At 57.4% G+C, this 20,913-nt stretch overlaps 4 protein-coding genes across 4 annotated transcripts; 2 read left to right on the forward strand and 2 right to left on the reverse strand.

The window, feature by feature from the left end:
- Positions 1-339: 339 nt before the first annotated feature.
- On the reverse strand, positions 340-2,704 carry E0L32_000394 (uncharacterized protein; the record flags this gene model as incomplete). The annotated part of the gene is made up of 4 exons (XM_031138304.1): positions 340-496; positions 552-774; positions 1,526-1,657; positions 1,705-2,704. The coding sequence occupies 4 exons, from the start codon at positions 2,702-2,704 to the stop codon at positions 340-342; spliced, it is 1,512 nt and encodes a 503-aa protein (XP_030997771.1).
- A 463-nt stretch (positions 2,705-3,167) lies between these two features.
- E0L32_000395 (uncharacterized protein) lies at positions 3,168-4,339 on the reverse strand (the record flags this gene model as incomplete). Its single annotated transcript, XM_031138315.1, has 3 exons — positions 3,168-3,861; positions 3,946-4,199; positions 4,274-4,339. The coding sequence occupies 3 exons, from the start codon at positions 4,337-4,339 to the stop codon at positions 3,168-3,170; spliced, it is 1,014 nt and encodes a 337-aa protein (XP_030997772.1).
- Positions 4,340-5,100: 761 nt separating this feature from the next.
- On the forward strand, positions 5,101-7,316 carry E0L32_000396 (uncharacterized protein; the record flags this gene model as incomplete). The annotated part of the gene is made up of 4 exons (XM_031138326.1): positions 5,101-5,304; positions 5,379-5,718; positions 5,772-6,313; positions 6,372-7,316. The coding sequence occupies 4 exons, from the start codon at positions 5,101-5,103 to the stop codon at positions 7,314-7,316; spliced, it is 2,031 nt and encodes a 676-aa protein (XP_030997773.1).
- Positions 7,317-12,060: 4,744 nt separating this feature from the next.
- On the forward strand, positions 12,061-20,721 carry E0L32_000397 (uncharacterized protein; the record flags this gene model as incomplete). Its single annotated transcript, XM_031138337.1, has 9 exons — positions 12,061-13,163; positions 13,261-13,681; positions 13,831-13,920; positions 14,041-14,164; positions 14,241-14,353; positions 14,434-15,328; positions 15,391-18,521; positions 18,577-19,761; positions 19,819-20,721. 9 exons carry the CDS (start codon positions 12,061-12,063, stop codon positions 20,719-20,721), a joined length of 7,965 nt encoding a protein of 2,654 aa, XP_030997774.1.
- Between the last annotated feature and the right edge of the window lie 192 nt (positions 20,722-20,913).

A 20,913-nucleotide genomic window follows, 5' to 3' on the forward strand; every position in this document is an offset into this window, starting at 1 on the left:
TCGACCTGCAAAGTCACATTGACTGGGGGAAGCCTGTTGCTTCCGTGCTATCTCCTAAGAGCGTCTTGGAATTCAGACTGACTAATGCCTGCCAACCTAGGAAAATGATTGTCTCTTGTCTAGTTCAGCTTTCCTAGAAGGAGATGATGTCGCAGGAACCACCTTCACTGAACCACCGATAGAGTCAAGACTATGAGCAGGAAAGTGCGCCATGGGTCGTACGGAAGGCGAGGCTGACATCGGGACGTGACGACTAGGTACTCAGAGAGACCTCATGCTTCCTTCCAGATTGCTACTTTGGTCCACAGCACTTGAAGTTGCTACCGCCGGGACATCGGTCTATCGATTGAGAGGATGTAGTTCAGTAGGGGTGAGTCTTAAAGGCTCCGTGGTCAGGAAAGACATGGTAGACTCACTGTCTAGCCAGAACATATCACAAGCCATGCTGGTCCATTGGCAGATGGAGCACCCGTTCTCGCCGCAGTCTCCGCTTCTCCTGATGTCAGCGTTCACGTTATGATGATACATACAAAGTCTCTTTCCGCACGTACCATGACTCCTCGACAACACAACACTTGATATCTTCGCCATCGTAGGGACAGAGGTCGCTCTTCCAGTGGCCCCCGTACTTCTTGCAGTTCTTGGTCGACACGCAGATGCCAAAGTTGTTGTAGAGCGGATCGGACCCCTTGACACACCGCCCATTGACGGTAGCTAGCGCCGACAGAGGGAACAGGGAAAAGACGACAAGGGACATTGTCTTGATCATGGCTACTACAATTCTCAGGGTGAAATATTTTTGAGGTGTCTAGACCGAGTTCCCATAACCCACAAGAAAAGCACCATACACGGACGGCAGCTCATTAATATAATTAGCTTCAGTGTGGTGTCTCGAGCAAGTAGCTGTGGCCAGGACGTGAACATCGTTGCAGCAAGGAGTAATACGGCGAGTAGTTGCGCCGGCTATCCCTGGTCTCCGTGATGCTGGCCGGCCATGTGCCCAATGATGGAAGCTGAATGTGGCTGGACTGGGGTGATCCGTGTCAAGCAAAGCGCTGTCCAATGAGACGTGCATCACGATGATGCCACGCCGGAAATAGGTTCGGTTCGCAGCGTGCATTTGCCCTAAGAGTTGCTTTTTGACCCCTCCCTCTGTTGTTGATCGTGACCAGCTGATGGTACCTGGCAAGAGTCTCGAGACTCATGTGGCGTACGTTCGCAAGGTTGTCAAAACTGCAATGCACAATGGAGAGAGTACTTGATGTTATTTATCAAGAACGGCCCGATTGTCTGGCGCCAGGCACAGAGGCATATCGACTGCACATGTGGGCTGTTCGTATTCGTCTTTCAACACTGATCTGACGGGGACAATGTCATGATAACGGAAGTCAATGATTCTTCTTTTTGGAGTCACAACTGCAGAAAGTTTACCCTTGTGACTTGGCCACCAATCCGATTCGCTCAGTCATAGTTTATATAGATGCACAAAGGAAAATAACCAGCCGAGGAGGGCATGTCAGCTCACTCTCCCAAGAGAGACCCAACCATACCGCGAATCCATACCCCTCCTCCTCATCATCGACATCTCTCTCGCCTTCCTCCTTCTCCTCCTCCTTCCCGAAGAAGACGACACCCTCCCGCTGCTGTCCAACAGCATCTGTCCCGCCACATCGAGCCCGGCCTCAGCCAGCAGGCCTAGCGCACACGGCTGCTCGGCGGCAAACTCGGCCAGGAAGCGGTAGTCCGCCACGTGCGGCACCGCCTCGCGCCGCAGCATCTCGGCCCCGGCCTCGGCGAACCCGCCCGCCACCAGCCGGCGCAGGACCCACACGCAGTCCTCGGCCAGGCTCTTGCGCAGCCACCCGTAGCCCCTCGCCCGCCAGTCCGCGCGCCACGCCCGCGCGGCGCAGTCCAGCAGCGACGCCAGGCCGAGCAACTTGACCCCTTGGGCGTCGCTGCCGGCAAGAAGGGCGCCACGGGCCTGCGCGGGCGAGGCGGCGGCGGCGACGATGACGACGCGCTCGACGACGCGCAGCGCCGCGAAGTCGCCGTCGGGGACGAACCGCAGGCTGACCCTGCGCAGCACGCCGTCGGCCGTCATGAGCCCCATCACGTCGGCGCCCACGAGCAGCATCCCGCTCGCCGCGGCCCAGGAGCGCAGCACGGCACGCGAGGACTCGGGCACGCTGACGGTGAGCCGCCGGACGGGCTTGTCGGTGTACCCCCATGCGGCGAGGGCGGCGCGCCCGCAGAGCGCGTGCGGGATGTGCGAGAGCGCGGCCGACAACTTGCCCAGGGCCTCTGCGAGGGTTGCCGGGGCCATGGGGGCTGTGCTGACGGTCTGCTGCTGCTGCTGCTGCTGCTGTTCTTGGTTGCGGGAGCGGGCGCGAGAGGAGGACGGTTGCCGGTGGAGGGTCCCGACGGGTTGTTCTGCCGGTGCAGCTGCGACTTGAGGCGGCGCAGGCGATGGTATGTCGACAGAGATGTTGCTGGTGGACAGAGATCCCGGCAGCGGAGGCAGTGGCTTTCGGTGCAGCCAGCCTGGACTGGAGGAAGGATAGGCGTAAGGGGTGGGAGGGCGGTTTCTGGACGAGGCATACGCGCTCTTGCGTTTGAGAAACGGCAGGTGGGATCGTATGCGGGCCCGGAGAGTCCTCAGTCCCTTTCGCAGGGACCTCAGAGACCTTTGGGTGTGTTTCTTCATTGTGAGCTCTTGAGGCCGAGTCTATTCCGCGAGGCGAAAGTAGAAGGCAGCAGCAGTAGAGACGGATAATCGACACTGTTTGGCGGTAGATAGCTTGGAATAGTGTCGATGATCCGTCCAGTTGGATACCTGGCGATGGGATCATTTTATAAGCTCGGCTGAATGCTGGACAAAGGCATTGTGCCAAAGTGACTTGAGAAAGAAAACACCATTGCAACTAGGCACCTTCACACAAAGAGGTTCATGTAGCAGTTCGCCAGCAACACTCCTAGACAACAAAGAGAACGATAAGTGAAACGATGCGAAAATTAGTCATCACCAAACAAGGAACCGGCCCAGGGCAGAGCCCAGAAGTGAATGGCCAAGCGACGGCGACATGTGCATTTTACCTGTCTAGATGCGGCGATCCATCAGCCCAACGCCTATTCGTACAATGCCCGAATAACAACCCGTCAAGTCAAAATCATAGCTCCTCCTCCACGTCCATTTGATCCGCAGTTGAGTGGCCGTTGGCATTGCCGGCCTGCTCCTTCTTGGGCATGGTAGCCTCCTTGTCGATCATCTGTCTTGACACAGCAACGATGTTGTCCTCGATAAGCTGCTGGCCGACATCCTCCAAGTGCTTCTTGGGATCCAGCTTGCCAACGTAGCGCGTCTTCAGCTGGTCCTTGGTGAGCTCCGTCTCCTCCTTGACACGCTTCTCGTAGCCCTCGGCGAGGCTGACAAGCCTCTCGAGCCTCTCCTTGTTCCTCTCGCCCTCGGACCGGAAGTCGTCCATCTCGAGCGCCTCTGTCCAGACGTGCTTGTGCAGGTTCATGAGCATGTTCTCCTCGAGCGCAGTCTTGCGGTAGTTGATGCCGATCGAATAGTAGTGGCGGTTGAGCCCGTGGATGAGGGCTTGGATGGAAGGCTTGTTGAGATGGCCCAGGTTGGACGTGCTCTGGCGGGGCTCTTGGCCCAGCATCAGGGACTGCGGGTTGATCAGGCGGAAGGCGTCGATGACGACCTTGCCCTTTACTGACTGGATGGGGTCGACGACGACGGCGACGGCACGAGGGGTCAACTGCTCAAAAGACTGTTGAGTATTGATATCAACCGAGGACAGCCAGCAGCCAAAACCGGGGTGAGAGTGGTACCAGCCAACGACTGATTCCGGCCTGAGAGTGGTAATGTCAGTAGAGCTCCGCATTCAGCGATAGGCACACCTCTCGTGACGGAGGTAGTCTTGCGACCCAACGCACCTGCCCGTTTGCCGCAGCATGTCCATCATCTTCATCTGGAACACAGGATCGACAGCCTCAACACTGACGCCGGTACCGCTCTGAGGCATGGCAAACACGTCCACGACGCGCACTGTAAAGTCATCCACGAACTCTCCCAGCATCAGTCCCATGACCTCCATGGGTACACCTGCTCGACCGTGTCGCAGCATCTTGAGGAGGGCGAGTGATGAGATGTAGACGGTCTCAGAGTTGTCGATGAGGTTGGTGTTGTCCTGTATGAGATTTGTCAGTCAAGGTCCCATGCCCCAGAAAGGAAAAGATCGTGATATTGAAGCGCGCAACATACCGTGCCAGGTGCAGCTCCAAGGCCACCCATGCCACCACCAGACAGCATACTCCGGAACCGCTCCATCTTGAGTTGGAGAAGAGAACGTCTAGAGAGGTGTACGCGGCAAGCTTATCGAGAGGAAACGACAACAAGGCCGGGAAAGAAGAGCGCAACTGCGATTGATGGCCTTCGATGTGGTTCGTGAGGATGACAAGGAGGTGAGGGAAGTGGTGACAAATCTGATGGCAGCTAGCTGGTGAGGCTACCCTTTGGGTCTGGGTATTGGCAGCTTTGCTTCTGGGAGCCACTGTTGACGCCAGCTGAGCAGCCTGGAGCTCCAAGGGAAGCGCACAGATCAGAGGCGATTAGGCGGCTGCCACGTCACGTGCTCCGCTGCTTGCCCCAGTTTTCTCAGTGGCCGCTGGGCTCGAAACAATAGCCTTGCGTGCCGATGTTTGCTACTGATTGGGTGGTTTGGATCGTCCCACATGAGCTTACTGAGCAGTGCTATTGATTGGAGACAACAATAGCATAGAGCGGATGTGCGCTAACCTTGAACGGGCTAGAGGCAGCCTCTCCGTCATGGTGCGGGCTGGGTGAAGCTGCGAATATCGATAAATACATTGCGGCCGCGAGAAGTCTCCCCTCCCTCTCCCACATTTTCCCTTTCAATTCAACCCCCTCGACACCAGAGATCCCGAGCTGGTGATCTAGTATTCGAGGAGCTTCAACTCGTGCATCTATTTGCGCATTGCACCCTTCTGCCTTCTGCTCCTAACCTTTGCGGTATCGAACAACACCGATCTTGTTACTTGATCCCCTCGAGCCGAGCTTGATCCGCAGCCATGGTGACCGATCCGGCTGGCGTCGAGCGCACGCGGCCTCTTTACCAGGTCACCAACAATGACAAGAAGAGGGTGGCTTACTTTTACGATTCCGATATTGGAAACTACTCTTATCCTACGGGCCATCCCATGAAGCCGCATCGCATCCGTCTTGCGCACAGTCTGGTTATGAACTATGGCGTGTACAAGTTCCTAGAGGTTTACGTATGCCTTCCCGAACCGCGCACGAGATCCTTGATATGCGGTGGACAAAGCTGACTGAATTATCCATCATGCAGCGCGCGAAGCCTGCGGTCTTCACCGAGATGACTCAATTTCACACCGATGAATACATCGATTTCCTGCAAAAGGTCACGCCCGACAACATGGACTCATACATGCGTGAGCAGAGCAAGTACAACGTCGGAGACGACTGTCCCGTCTTCGATGGTCTGTTCGAGCTGTGCGGCATCAGTGCTGGCGGCAGTATGGAGGGCGCTGCGCGACTCAATCGTCAGAAGTGTGACATTGCGGTCAATTGGGCTGGCGGCCTGCATCATGCAAAGAAGAGCGAGGCTAGTGGTTTCTGCTATGTCAACGGTATGCCTCCCTTGATTGTGCAGGATGTCTGTCTCGAATGTGCGCCGTCAGACACTGGCTAACCTCCTACCCCTCGTTCGCGCGTTCCGCAGACATTGTGCTCGCCATCATCGAACTTCTCCGATTCAAAAAGCGCGTGCTCTATATCGACATTGATGTGCATCACGGCGACGGCGTCGAGGAAGCCTTCTACACCACCGATCGCGTCATGACCTGCTCCTTCCACAAATATGGCGAGTACTTCCCCGGCACCGGCGAGCTCCGCGACATCGGCATTGGTGCTGGTAAGAACTACGCTGTCAACGTCCCGCTCCGCGATGGTATCAATGACGAGAGCTACAGGAGCTTCTTTGAGCCCATCATCGATGCCATCATGAAATACTACCAGCCCGAGGCTGTTGTCCTCCAATGCGGTGGTGATTCTTTGTCTGGAGATCGGCTGGGATGCTTCAATCTCAGTATGCGGGGTCATGCCCAGTGCGTTAACTACGTTCGCGGCTTCAACCTCCCTACTCTGGTTCTGGGTGGTGGTGGCTATACTATGCGCAACGTTGCCCGCACCTGGGCCTACGAGACTGGAAAGCTGGTCGGGCTCGATCTGGATCCTGTACTCCCTTATAACGAATACTACGAGGTAAGCCCCGCAGCTCCGCCTAAATCAAAGCCGTCTTGTCTGACAGGTTCTCGTCTAGTACTACGGCCCCAACTACGAGCTCGACGTCCGAGCCTCCAACATGGAGAACGCAAACAGCCACGAGTATCTTGAGAAGATCAAGATCGCCATCATCGAGAACCTCAAGAAGACGGCCCCGGTTCCCTCCGTGCAGATGACCGATATCCCGCGTCAAAGCTTGGGTTTGTCCGATGAGGAAGAGGCCGAGCTCGACGATCTCGATGAGGACGAGAACAAGGACGTGCGGATGACGCAGAGACGGTGGGAAAAGACTGTTGCGAGGCAGGACGAGTACGAGGACAGCGACGACGAGGACATGGCCCAGGCCAACGGAGTTCACACCGTCGAGCACAAACGCCCTTCCATCCTCGACCATCCCAACCCTTATGCAGACGTCGATATGGATAGTGGACTAGTCACCCCTGTCGCGGCTGCTTCGCCTCCGCCAAATGGTGCCGCCGAGGTGTCCAACGAAGAGCCTGAAGAGGTCACCATGGAGGACGCCGATGCTAGCGCACCAACGGAGGCTGCGGAGGTTGCGGAGGCTGCGGAGGTTGCGGAGGCTGCGGAGGCTGCAGAGGCTGTAGAAGAAGCTGCCAAGGACGATTCCAAGGTAGACAATGACGGTGATGTTGACATGGGTGAGGCCGACGCTCCGGTGTCTGACAAGCCTGAGATCAAGAAGGAGGAGATCGAAGGTCAGCAATCTGTTGGCGGAGCGGACGCTGAGAAGGCCAAGTCGGCTGAGCCAACAACGCAAGCCGAGTCCAAGGCCCAGCCAGCAGCTGAGAAACAGAAGTCGCCTTCCCCCTCGGCAACGAAGGCGGAACCGGCCGCCGAGACTGATGTGACCAAGGAGGCGGACAAGTCCGAGGAGAAGAAGACCGACAGCGGCACCGAGAAAGACACTTCCAAGGGGGCGGAGGAGGGCTCGGCGGCGGCCGTCAAAGAGGGCGAGTCATGATTGTGGAAAGACAAAAGTTTGCTCTTGACCTACAATTGCGCTTTGCTTGTTGATTGTATTTACATGGTTCCTGGCGTTAGGGAGTGAGGAGGCTCGATGACATATACCATAGCGATTCCCGCTACGACTTTCAAGTTGATGTTCCAACCAGATGCTACCAAAATCTCCTGACCGTCCTTTCCACTGGCTTCCGTGACTTGGGATTAGATGACATGAAGCAGCTTGTGCACGCGCAGCTCGTACGCGTCTGGGTGGAGCATTCTATGGAGAAAGGACTGCTGTGTTTCTGATTCCCGGATTGCCATCCTCCACTTCTGACAGCATGGACTTATCTTCAAGAGATGGCGGTCAGGAAAACGGAAGGACGCAGCTAGAATTGGAGCCCGGTGCGTTGCATTAAGGGACACCGTGGAAGGATTGCCTGTGTCGGGTAGATGTCAGTCATCAATTCCACTCTTCATGTCGTTGAACCCGGGCAGGTCTTACAACACGCGCTACCTTGAACGTTCGGATGGCAGTGCCCATGCGCGATATGCACATCATGTCTCGACAAAAGGAAACATCATGCTCGTCGTTAACAAGCGCACAGCTGAAAGCCCCAGGGATGGAGCACAGGCCGTGTAAGGAGCCCGGGAGGCGTTTCTCTCCCGAGGTCCCCTAAAGAGGCGCTGTTCGAGCAGCTGAAGGACCCCTGTAGCACGGCCCGGCTTCAGAAGGGCCAGCGAGAACAGGCACCAACCTCCAGGAGCTGGAGGCTCCATTTCTTGCTTGAACCCCTGTATCCATGCTCTGCCATGCGACCCAGCCCTTGCGACGGGCATCGTGGATGGATGGATTAGTTCACAGAGATCCATCCATCACCTTTCCCTCCCCCGCTCCTCCCCTTGTCTTGCCGTCCTTTATAAGCCACCCTTACCAATAACCATAAATTCATGCCGCTGCTGCATCACGGCCCGAAGAGGTCAAGGATCAGGGCTGTTGTTTCTCTGCGACATGAATACAGGCCCTGGTCAGACCTGGTCAGACCTGGTCAGACCTGGTTGGACGGCCAAGCAAGCAATCGGCTGGCGCGCGAACTGGGCACGATCTCCCGGTGGCTGTCAAGATCTCGGCTTCTCCTCTCCTCCAGCATCGCTTGTTCCCGGGCAAAAAATACATAATGGGTTTTCGACAGACCCTGGTGGTTCACCGCTCTTTCGGGCTCTTACCAATCCCGGTTCAAGCTCCTTGCGAGCCGCACTTCAAGACGCCTGCCTCTACAGAGCCAAGCCAAATCAACGGGCCACTCTCCTGAGGAATGCAACGGGCAGCAAGGAGTCTAGGGTGGTCCGAGTCTAGGATACCGACAGACCTGGCCTGTCCGCGTCCCCCGCCCCATTTACATGATGTCTTCGCCGCCGTGGGCCAGCCTACTGGCCTGGAGGGCGACAGATAACGAAAGAGGTGCATTCGTCCCAAGTGTCCGACACGTTGTGACTGGCCACTGTCGGAAAAGTTCGACTCCTACTAGGCCAGACTCGGGCTGACGCCGACGTGGCTCGGTGCACGACTACTGCACCTCTAGGCGGGCCTGCATCTTGCCATATGCTCCAATTCGCGATCACGTAGAGGAGCCGGTCCACCACCATCTTGCTGAAAAGGGCCAGCCGAGAGAAGAGAGCAGGTTTTGGCGATGAGTGAATTCCTGCCTTTTGTCTGCTAACCTTGCAAAGGAATGCATAGTGGGCTTCTCCTATGGCCAAGGGACTCTCGTCTCGTCCGTCCGAACCCCGACTCGAGAGAGGAGGCGAATCTGTCGGGATCGAAGTCGAATCGAATCGGATGATGGCTTATTGCCACAGGCTAACGAATGCCTCTTACTAAACGACTTTCAATAGACAGGCCTTTTCTTCCCTCTTCCTTCATTCCATCACCTGTGCAAACTCCGATAGGATGGAGCCCGTGATGATGCGAACTCGGGGTTTTGTTGAGCCTCTTGGCCGACCTCCGCGGATCGGCTGAGGGAGCCAAGCTGAGATCAGGGCTTGGTAATCAGTCAGACCAGGTCCGCGAACACGGCGCGGCCGGGACACCCCCCTCCTGCTCCGCACCAGCCGCCTGGAAAGATCTGAATGGCTGAGACGGCGGCGGGATGGAACCGTGCCGGCTTCAATATCCAATAATCACCCAGACCATCAGCAATAGATACACAACAGACATAACGACAAACTGCCAATCGCGTGTCAGATCCCCTTCCCGATGTCTTGGGGGGCTGACGTCGATCGGACATTTGGCTGCATATGTGACGGGGAGAGATGTTCCTGCTTTTGGTGTAACGACCCTTCTTTGGGTGCCGTTTTGTGCCATCGAAACTGAAGATTTACTAGATCGATCGCAAGAAGCAAACACGGCAAAGTCTTGGGGGGCAAGCCAATGGTGTTGGCCTGCTAATCCCGATGGAGAATATCTGCCTCCCGCGCACACCACCAGCTCCGGATTGATCTCGTCCTTTTGCTCCGACTTCGTACGAATCCAAAGTGATCATTCTGCCCGGTGTAAGAGATGGCTGGGCGGCCCATGACGACGGTTTGATACGACAGTTTGGGGTTTTTTTGCTTGGCAAGAAAGGCCGGACCAGCAAGTCTTAACACGTCTCCACCTCCACCACCCTCAGGATCCCAACACCCACCCTCCGCCCTCGCGTTGCAGCCAGCAATCTACACGCTAACGCAAGGAGCTAGCGAGCTGGAGGGGGGGGGGCAGGTCTTCTGGGTTCTTTTTTTTCTTTTGCTCTCGCGCTGCCATTCTCCTCCCTCTGGTCCCCTGTACCTGCTACCGCTCCCGCCTCCTCACCGTGGTCGCATGCAATACGCCGACCTCCAAGGGATGCTATTAGCCTGTGAGCTCACAAGCTAATGCACTCGTACTGTCCAGGTCGTGGTGTGATACGGAGTGGAGCTGGGTCATGGCGACTTGCTTGCCATCAGTGAATTAGGAAGTAGGGAAGAGAACCGCGGATACAGCACCATACTTCCCCTCTCGCTCCCAGCCAGGCGGTACGCAATACAATTTCAACACGTGGCCGAGGTGAAGCAATGGTCGGCCGCCAGGCTGGATCAACGGTCAAGAACAGGAGAAGCCACCGACGTTGGTTTGGGGGTTGGATCCCGCCGTTATGGAACTCTGTTGGCGACCTTGCTACAGAATTGACAATAGTACCTGTCAGACGGTACGACGGATCCAATCCAACCCCGACGCCGTCGATGCTATGGCCAGATCCAGAAAATGCGTGGCCTACGCATGCTCCTGACCCCGTTGGCAGACCTGTCATGGCTAGCTCTGGAACCAGGACGAACCATCCTCTTGATCTTTTGGCCCATCGGCGTGCCAGTCCTTCCAGCACCGCGCTGTTAGGGGAGGCCGGGGGCCAAGGCTTTACTGACTCGCCAGCCTGAGACCTTCTCGAACACTTCGTGGCTCGGCCCGTCGTGACCCCGTCGTCGCTTTCTATGGAACCACCCTCACCAAGCGAGCTGTTAGCGGGTTGAAACGGAGCCCCGGGGCTTTTTCCGTCTTGTACTGGGTACAGTTGCTCTCACTCCACCCTCGTTCCAACCCGCTGCGAGTGGAGTCCGCCCTTGCTTCCGGGCTCACGGTCAGACAAAAATGTCGTCTCTCGTCGTCCCATCTGAAAGGTCTGCCCCCCCCCCCACTGGCGCCTCAATAGGCTCGTTGGGAACCTACGTGGTGGTGTCGTGTTTCTCATCCGCACGCCACTGACATGTACATTCTCCCATCTGAAGAACCCGGATAGGACAAGCTCCATTGGCGATGGTGATGCTAGACCATTGAAGGTTAACGGCTTGGCCGAGCAGGGCGTCAGGCCGACGAAACGTCTTTTTCGTCTGGTCCTATCCTGTGTGACTTTGTTTCTTGTAGACCCCACAGGGTCCTCTTCAGCCGGCGTTGCAATGCAGATGCAGATGCATCTATGAGCTAACACCGCGGTCCCCTCATGGTAAGGTGGGTGGGAGATCATCGGTCAATTGCCGCAGCGGGAAACAGATCAGCCCCCTTGTACGTATCATACATGGATTTATCTCCAGGCTCAGAGCGCCTCTATTGCCGGGATCAAAACGGGGGCAGTGGGGGATCCTATGGCGAACCCTGGACGGAGGGCAGGTGGACTGTGCATGAGGTGTGCTGTTGAGGGTGTGGACGATACACATTCCCGGGGCCGGACGACTGGGACGGATTTGTCGAGAGTGGCATTCGTCCCATCCCAGTTAAAGGGCCACTTCTCTAGGTCGGTCCTTGGCAGTCCATTGGGCCAGTCCCTCTTTTTTCCCATACTGCACTCCTTTCACTCTAGTAATTTCGGTTTGCTGTATTCTCCTGCTGGGATCTTGCCCGTTGCTGAGCCCGAACCGTGGGCGGTGGATCCGTTTTATTCCAACATGGTCCTGGCGAGCTGCCACTAGTGTTCGATCGCGGTTCAGGTTCCATATAAGACTTGCAAGGACTCCCCGGCTGCATAAAAGGGAGGATGGAGAACAACAGCACCACCTCTCTTTCTCAGAGCTTCGGTATTCTCGCCTGATTCTCCTTCTCCTTATTATAACCTTCCCTTTCTCTTGGTATCTTTGCTGTGTGTCTTTGGTGAGTGCCTTTGTAGAGGTCCGACTGTTTCATAAAAGGGGGAGAGAGGTAAGACTACCCTCCCTTGGTCGGTGTAAGCCATAGCTCCCCACACGCAAACACAAGCATGGAGGATACCACGTCCCCAAAGCTCGACGAGCAGCAATATGTCATCCTGAGCAGCTCGGAGGCCCGGCCGCGGGACGGGCAGACAGCAGACAGAGATCAGCTTGACCTCTCGGCTGTGCCCCGTGCACTGCCAGAGGACGGCGTCGCCCGCCTCCATGAGCGGAAGGCCAAGTCGTCCCGTCTTAGCGCGGGCTCGGACGGCACTATCGACTCTATAGAGAGTGATCAGGACATCACACTCTCCAGCCAGTCAAATCACCAGACTGCACACCTGCAGGACTCCAACGGCCACAAGACAGTTGAGCCCGCGGCGAACGGTGCCTCAGATAAGGAGGTTCAGCCAGAGGTCTCCACCGTCAAGGTGCGAGACGACAATGCGTCTGGACCGGAAATCCTTACTGCTCGGAACGGTGTGGCACCCATACTGAATGGTCTGGACACCATCAAGCGTGAAATTGAGGTCGCTGTGAACGGGAAAGGTACCAATGGCGTCGACGCTGCTTTGGCCCTAGAGCAAGAGGCAGAGCGCGTCCAAGTTACTCAGCCGGCAACAACCAATGGTAGCCTGGAAAAGGGGCTCGCCAACGGCGGCGAGCACAAGAAGCAGATCCCTGCTCCAGAGCCGATCGCCATCTGCGGCATGGCCATGCGGTACCCGGGCGGCGTCCGCACGGCCGAGGCCTTCTGGGACGTCATCGCCAACGGCAAGGACCTGCGCGGGCCCATCCCGGCCGACCGGTTCAACATCGACGGCTTCGACGGCAAGCTGGGCCGCAAGGGCCAGGTCGACACGCGGCACGGCTACTTCCTCGACGAGGACCTGGGCCTGCTCGACACGTCCTTCTTCAGCATGAGCAAGCTCGAGGTCGAGAAGACGGACCCGCAGCAGCGGCTGCTGCTCGAGGTCGCGCGCGAGTGCTTCGACAGCGCCGGCGAGACCGACTACCGCGGCAGGCTCGTCGGCTGCTACGTCGGCACCTTTGGCGAGGACTGGCTGCACATGCAGTCCCGCGAGCCGCAGTTCACGGGCGGGTACAATTTTAGCGGCGACTTGATGATTGCGAACAGGCTGTCGTACGAGTATGACTTGAAGGGTCCTAGGTACGTAAAATGGCGAAATCTCGTGGAAGGATTTTCCCAAAAATCTGGGTCGGGAATAGACAGCATGTATATACTAACCCGGGAAAACCGGATATAGTATGGTCATCAAGACTGGCTGCTCCGCTTCCCTGGTAGGGCTGCACGAGGCGTGCATGTCCCTGCAGACCGGGGGCTGCACGTCGGCCATCGTGGCGGGAACGAGCCTGCTCATGGGCCCGACCATCTACTCCACCATGACCTCGGAGGGCGTCCTGTCCCCGGAAGGATCGTGCAAGACCTTTGACGCCGAGGCCAACGGCTTCGCGCGGGCCGAGGGCATCAACGCGGTGTACCTGAAGCGGCTGGAAGACGCGATCAGGGACGGCAATCCCATCCGCGCCGTCATCCGCAACAGCGGGACCAACAGCGACGGCAAGAGCCAGGGCCTGCTGAACCCGAGCTCAGCGGCCCAGGAGGCGCTCATGAGGAAGCTGTACCAGGACGCCGGGCTCAACCCCGCAGACACGCCGTTTATCGAGGTGAGCATTTGTGTTTATACCCGGACCGGACCCCCACGGATCCCCCAAGGACATCCATCGGTGTAGTCGTATTTTGCCCGATCTGTGCGTTTTGCCTATCTCTCCGATCGGATGTGCTGACCGAGACGCGTTGTGCGTCTGTGTGACAGTGCCACGGAACGGGGACCCCGACCGGCGATCCCATCGAGACCCATGCTGTTGGCAACCTCTTCAAGGACAGGGGTATCTATATCGGCTCTGTAAGTGCCGTGCCTAATCTAACATCATCTCACCCTACATCTCACCACCCCTGCCATATATGAAACAACTTTAAGTAGACGTGACGACAGTGCTAATGATTGGTGTGACGCACTTGCTAGTCCAAACCCAACTTTGGCCACTCCGAGGGTGCGTCCGGGTTGACGGGTCTTATCAAGGCCGTGCTGGCTTTGGAAAACAAGACCATCCCCCCGAATATCAAGTTTGGCAAGCCCAACCCCAAGAGTAAGGCAGAGCTATTTTTACACTGTTCTTATGTTCCACAAAGTCATATGATCGCTGACATGCATTACCCGAATAGTCAAGTTTGACGAGTTCAACCTTGCTGTGCCGCTCAAGCCGGTGCCATGGCCAACGAATCGCGCTGAGCGCGTGAGCATAAACTCGTTCGGTATTGGCGGGACCAATGCCCATGTAAGAAAAGCAGCATTAGTGCCGCCGAGGCCGTACACATTATGTTTGTGTGGGAGAAACTGACAACATACTGTTCCTAGTGTATTGTGGACTCAGCCAAGGGCTATATTCCTTCTTATGAGACCAATGGCTTCCACTCCAAAGCTGGCTCGGCCGCGCAGCTGCTGGTTTGCTCGGCCAATTCCCAAGATGCCGTGAAGAAGGTCGTCGAGCAGTCGGTTGCGTACCTCCAGGCCCATCCGGAGCGCTCGGACGATCTGGCATACACGCTGGCGCGGAGGCGAGAGCCGCTCCCCCACCGCTCCTTCGTCGTCGTCACCAATGGCAATGTCTCTGAGGCCGCGCCGAGCGTCAAGGCTCCCCAACAAGCCGCGCCGCTGGCCCTCGTCTTCACCGGCCAGGGCGCGCAGTGGCCGCAGATGGGCAAGCAGCTCCTCGAGTCCGACCCCATCTTCCAGGACGACATCAAGGCCATGGACGACATTCTGGCCGCGGCCAAGATCCCGCCGACCTGGGCGCTGGAGGAAGAGCTCCTCCGCCCCAAGGAGACTAGCAACGTTTACAGGGCCGAGCTGTCGCAGCCGCTGTGCACTGCTGTCCAACTCGCCCTTGTCAACAGCCTCCGGCGAGCTGGCATCGCCCCGGATGCCGTTGTCGGCCACTCGAGCGGCGAGATCGCCGCTGCCTATGCGGCTGGCGCGCTGTCGCAGCGGGAAGCGATCCTGGCTTCGTATTATAGGGGTCTGGCTACCAAGTACCAGGAGCTCAAGGGCGGCATGGCTGCTGTCGGTCTTAGCGCTGCCGAGACGGCTGAGTTCCTCGTCGATGGTGTTGTCGTCGCTGCGGAAAACAGCCCCTCGGCGACGACCATCTCGGGTGATCTTGACAAGTTGGAGCAGGTCATTGCGGCGGTCAAGAGCGCCAAGCCTGATGTTCTTGCGAGGAAGCTGCAGGTTGATATGGCGTACCACTCGCGTAAGTCATCCAGACCCCTTTTGTACGAAAGGTCGGGCGAAGCTAATAGATTTGATCATCAGACCACATGGTAGCCCTCGCTCGACACTATCTCGGCTTGCTGCAAGTGGAGATGGAGCCCGGAGAAGACAATGACCACCGGCCAAAGATCCCTATGTTCTCTAGCGTTACCTCCCAGCTGTACACTCAGCCCCTGTCTCCCCAGTACTGGGTAGATAACTTGGTATCACCTGTCAAATTCCTGCCTGCAGTCAACGCTCTGCTCAAGGAGCTACCGCAAGCTCTATTCTTAGAGGTCGGTCCCCACTCGCAGATGGCTGGACCACTGCGACAGATCTGCGCTGAAGCGCGGGCATCTTGTAATTACATCTCTACCATGATCCGTGGCGCAGACTGCGCTGAGAGCTTCAGCTCTGCTGTCGGCCAGCTGTGGCAGCAGGGAGTCAGCGTGGCCTTTGCTTCACTGTTCCCAAGAGGCAAGGTCTTAACTGACCTGCCCCTGTACCCTTGGGATCATTCCACCAAGTACTGGTACGAGAGCCGCATTGCCAAGGAGTGGCGGTTCAGGCAGTATGGCCACCACGCGCTCCTCGGCCAGCGCATCCCTGAACTCAGCGAGCTTGAGCCGGCTTGGCGGTGTGTGCTCGATCTCGAGGATGTTCCATGGCTCGCCGATCACAAGGTCCGCGACGACATCATCTTTCCCTTTGCGGGCTATATCTCCATGGCCGGAGAGGCTATCCGCCAGGTCAGCGGCGTCCAGACCGGCTACAGCGTGCGCCACGTCATCGTGCCTACGGCGCTGGTGCTCAACGTATCCAAGCCCGTCGAGCTTTTGACGTCGCTCCGGAAGCGCAAGCTCACGGACTCGGCTGAGTCAGAGTACTGGGAGTTTACTATCTCCTCCTACTCTGGCTCCACCTGGATGAGGCACTGCGAGGGCACGGTCAAACCCACGGCAGAACGTCTCGCGGGCTCCAAAGAGATTTCCAGCCTTCCTCGCAAGATCTCCGCCTCAAGGTGGTATAAGATGCTTGGCCACGTCGGCCTCAACTACGGTCCAGAATTCCAGGGCATGACGAGTCTGCAGACTTCGGTCACGTCGTCTCGGGCTGTTGGCGAGATCACTGGCAAAGTCGAGAAGCCGTTCCTGTTCCACCCGGCTACTATGGACACCTGCTTCCAGCTCGTCATTGCTGCGGCGGCGCAAGGCCTTGGGCGCAACCTCAAGCACCTTGTCGTTCCTACGCTCATTGAGGAGATCGACGTGTTCCCTGGGACGGAGCACATGATTGCCGAGGCTTGGGGCTCTGCTGGCGAGGCTGATGTCGGAATCGAGTGCGTCGCTGAGGGCCAAGTAGCGCTACGTCTGCGGGGCGTCCGCCTCAACCCCCTTGAAGATGACAGAGACGTTTCGAACAAGGATGTACACGCCGCTGCCAGGCTGGAATGGTATCCTGACGTCGACTTCATGGATGTCGGACCACTGTTTAAACCGCCCACCATTGATACCGATGTTAAGCTTACGGTTGAGGAGATGGTCCTGCTATGCACTCTGGACTCGGCTGATCGTGTCGAGGGCCTGACCGCTGGTCAGCCGCATTTCGATAACTTCCGGGAGTGGCTGCACCGTGAGAGGCAACGTGCAAGCGATGGCACATACCCTCCCATCATCAGAGACACTTTGCCCTACACAAAGCTGACCAAGGACGAACGCAAAGCCGCTATTCTCGAGCGAGCTGATAAGATCTGTGCTGACCCCTCCTTCGGCGATGTTGCTCGTGGTATAGTCCGCATCTGGGAGAACACCGAGGACCTGTTCACTGGCAAGAAAGACACCCTTGAGATCCTCATGGAGGATGGTGTCCTGACTGGCATCTACAACTGCATCAGCTTCGGCTTCTCCAAATTCGTCAAAATGCTAGCCATCTCCAAGCCCAAACTCCGCATACTGGAAGTCGGCGCCGGCACCGGCGGCACGACCGAGATGATCCTCCGGGACCTCGTCAGCACCTCCAAGAACCCTCTGTACTCGACGTACACCTTCACCGATATCTCGGCCGGGTTCTTCCCACAGGCCACCGAGCGGTTCTCGTACGCGCCAAACATGGAGTACAAGGTCTTTGACATTTCCGCCTGCCCGTTCGAGCAGGGCTACACGCCCGAGAGTTACGATCTGATCCTGGCGCCGAATGTCGTGCACGCCACGCCGAGCTTGTACGCGACTCTCAGCAACCTCCAGCCGCTCCTCAAGCCTGGCGGCCAGCTTGTCCTGACCGAAGTCTGCGCTGTCGCTCGTGGTCCTGGCTACATCTTTGGCAACTTCTCGGGCTGGTGGATGGGCGAGGCCGACGGCCGCAAGTGGGAGCCGTACATCTTCCTGGACCGCTGGGACGCCGAGCTGAAGGGAGCCGGCTTCACAGGTGTCGACACCGCTGTCGTTGACGCCGAGGAGCCGTACCAGTATTGTGCTGCCATCGTCTCGCGGACAGCTGCCAAGCAAAACAACCCGGAGCTTCCCGCCGTCACTGTTCTATGTGAAACCGCCGAGCAGCAGGCAACGCAGACTTTGATCTCACATCTACAGTCGCAGAATATCGACGTGTCTGTGGTGCGCTTCGGGGAGGGTTCTCTCCCAGCAGGCCAGCCAGTGCTGGCTACAGTCGACCTGGAAACCCCTTTCTTTGACAACATCACACAGGAGCGCTTCGAGCAGTTCCAGGCCCTCTGCCGCGAGCACGCCGACCAGAAGTTGCTGTGGCTCATGCCCCCAACGCAGATCAACTGCACTGATCCCCGCCACGCCCCGTCCCTGGGTGCGGTGCGCGGCGCCGCAGCCGAGCTCGGCCTGCCCTTCCACACCCTCGAGATCTCCACTGCTGAGGAGGACTTTGCGGGCCTGGTGCTCAAAGTCCTGCGCAAGGTACACCGGATGAACGATGACAACGTCTTTCTCCGGCCCGACCGTGAGTACGCCGTCGACAACGGCGTGGTAAAGATTCCGCGGTTCGGGGCTTTCGATCTCGAAGAGGAGGTTCGACGTAAGAGTGCGACCAAATCCACCGCGGAGAAGGAGCTGGCCATTGGGAAACCTGGCCTGCTGGAGACGCTGCACTGGGTGGACGTGCCGGCGAAGACTCTGGGTGATGACCAGGTGGAGATTGAGTCAAGGGCTGTTGGTCTGAATTTTCGCGTAAGTTGTGCTGCAAGACTTGTATTGCATCGAAGACCTGGCTAACAAGCAATAGGATGTCATGGTGGCGATGGGAGTCCTATCCTTCGAGGGCAAGCACCCACTCGGTATCGAAGTCTCTGGTATTGTGAGCAGGGTTGGCTCCAACGTCAAGAACGTCGCTGTCGGCGACAGAGTTGTTGGCGTGGCACTTGACGGAGCATTCTCTACCAAAGCCGTCGTCGACTCTGTTCTATGCACAACGCTCCCCGAATCTTTCTCTTTTGAAGAGGCCGCCACTATTCCCTGCGTATATGCGACTGCCCTCTATGCCCTGTATACAGTAGGACAACTGACTTCGGAGACATCTGTCCTGATCCACTCTGCGTGCGGTGGTATCGGCCACGCTGCAGTCGCCTTGTGCAAGGCGGTCGGCGCCGAGATCTTTGTCACCGTCGGCAGTGAAGTCAAGGCTCAGTACGCCATAGATACCTACGGTCTTCCTCGTAACCGCATCTTCCACTCCCGCGACGAGTCGTTCGTGGCTGGTGTTATGAGGGAGACGAACGGGCAGGGCGTGGACATCGTGCTGAACTCCCTGTCGGGCAAGCTGCTGCACGCTTCATGGAAGTGTGTGGCCGAGTTTGGCAAGCTGATCGAGCTCGGAAAGCGTGACCTTGTCGGCTTCGGCAAGCTCGACATGGAGCCGTTCCTGATGAACCGCTCGTACTGCTGCGTGGACCTCGCGCACATGATCCAGAAGAAGCCCAAGCAGGTTGGAAAGATCCTCGACCAAGTCATGGACATGTGCCGCGATGGAAGGATCAAGCCCATGGACAGCATCACACTCTTCGAGGCTGCTGATATTGAGCAGACCTTCCGTCACCTTCAGAAGGGCGACCATATTGGAAAGGTGGTTGTCAGGATTCCGGTAGATGCCTCTCTCATTCCCAGCACTAACGCCTCGACTGTCACGAAGCTGGACTCTGAGGCTACCTACCTCTTGACAGGCGGTCTTGGTGGTCTGGGGAGGGCTATCGCAGTGTGGATGGCCGAGCATGGTGCTCGTAACTTTGTGTTCCTTAGTCGCAGCGCTGGCACTACCACGAGTGACCAGGAATTCCTCCACGAGCTACGAAGCTTGGGCTGCACGGCTGCTGCCGTTGCTGGCAAGGCGCAGGATATGGACGCTGTCAAGTCTGCGATTGCCCTGGCTCCGTCTCCCATCAAGGGAGTCATCCATATGGCCATGGTGCTTCGCGTAAGTGATGCGCTGCTCTAGATGCCCCTTGAAAATGAGTACTGACGCACTCTCTAGGACCAATCATTTGCTGACATGCCCCACGAGGACTGGTGCGCTGCTATCGAGCCCAAGGTGAACGGCGCCTGGAATTTGCATAACGCCCTTGAGGGACAGAAGTTGGATTTCTTCATCTCCACGAGCTCCGGTGTGACCACTTTCGCCGACCACAGCGGTCAGAGCAACTACTCCGCCGCCAATTGCTTCCTAGAGGCCTTCACCATCTTCCGCCGTAGCCAAGGTCTTCCGGCAACGGTCCTGAACATCTGCCCCGTCGACGACGTCGGCTTCATCGCTGATAACAATGTTGCGAGGAAGAAGCTTAGGTCCCAGGGTCTCTACTTCTTGACGGAGAAGGAGTTCATGGACTATATGGAGCTCCTCATCCTCAACCAACTCCCTGACGACATAGACTGCAGCAAATCCGGAGACAATTTGGCCCCCTGGTGCGCCAACGGCAACGTCGTCATGGGCCTCCGGTCCGAGGTACCCCTCGACGATCCCAAGTGCTCCACCGAGTGGCGTCGCGACTGCCGCATGGCCACCTATCACAACTTGCGAGACTCGTCCAGCGCCGGCGAGGGCGGCAGCGGCTCGTCGAACGCTCTCAAGACCTTCCTGGCCAGCGCGTCCAACAACCCGGAGCTGCTGGACGGCGACGAGGCCGTGGGCTACCTCGCGCAGGAGATCGGGCTCAAGATCTTTGCGTTCATGATGAGGGACGAGAGCGAGGTCGACGTCTCGCTGTCGCTGGCGCAGATCGGCATGGACTCGCTCATGGCGATCGAGCTGCGACGGTGGTGGAAGCAGACCTTTGCGCTCGAGATCAGCACGCTCGAGATCATGGGTTCGGGCACGCTGAGGCAGCTTGGTGGCGTGGCTGCGGAAGGGTTGAAGAAGAAGTTTGCTGGTGAGGCGTAGGGTCTGGTGCTGATTTTACGAGGAACGGGATTGAATGGATGAGCTATGTATTTTTCTGATTTCGATGCAGACAGCATTCTATTTTCCCGTTATTTCTTCATTTTCTCCTTTTTCCTTTCTCTTATCTTCCTTTTGTCCTCTTTTCATTTCTTTTCTTGTTGTTTTCTTCCTCTCGGGATTTCATTCTTTGTT

Source organism: Thyridium curvatum (genome assembly GCF_004353045.1).
Source record: "Thyridium curvatum strain D216 chromosome Unknown NODE_1_length_1224711_cov_81.814160, whole genome shotgun sequence".
Taxonomy (NCBI): Eukaryota; Fungi; Ascomycota; class Sordariomycetes; order Thyridiales; family Thyridiaceae; genus Thyridium; species Thyridium curvatum.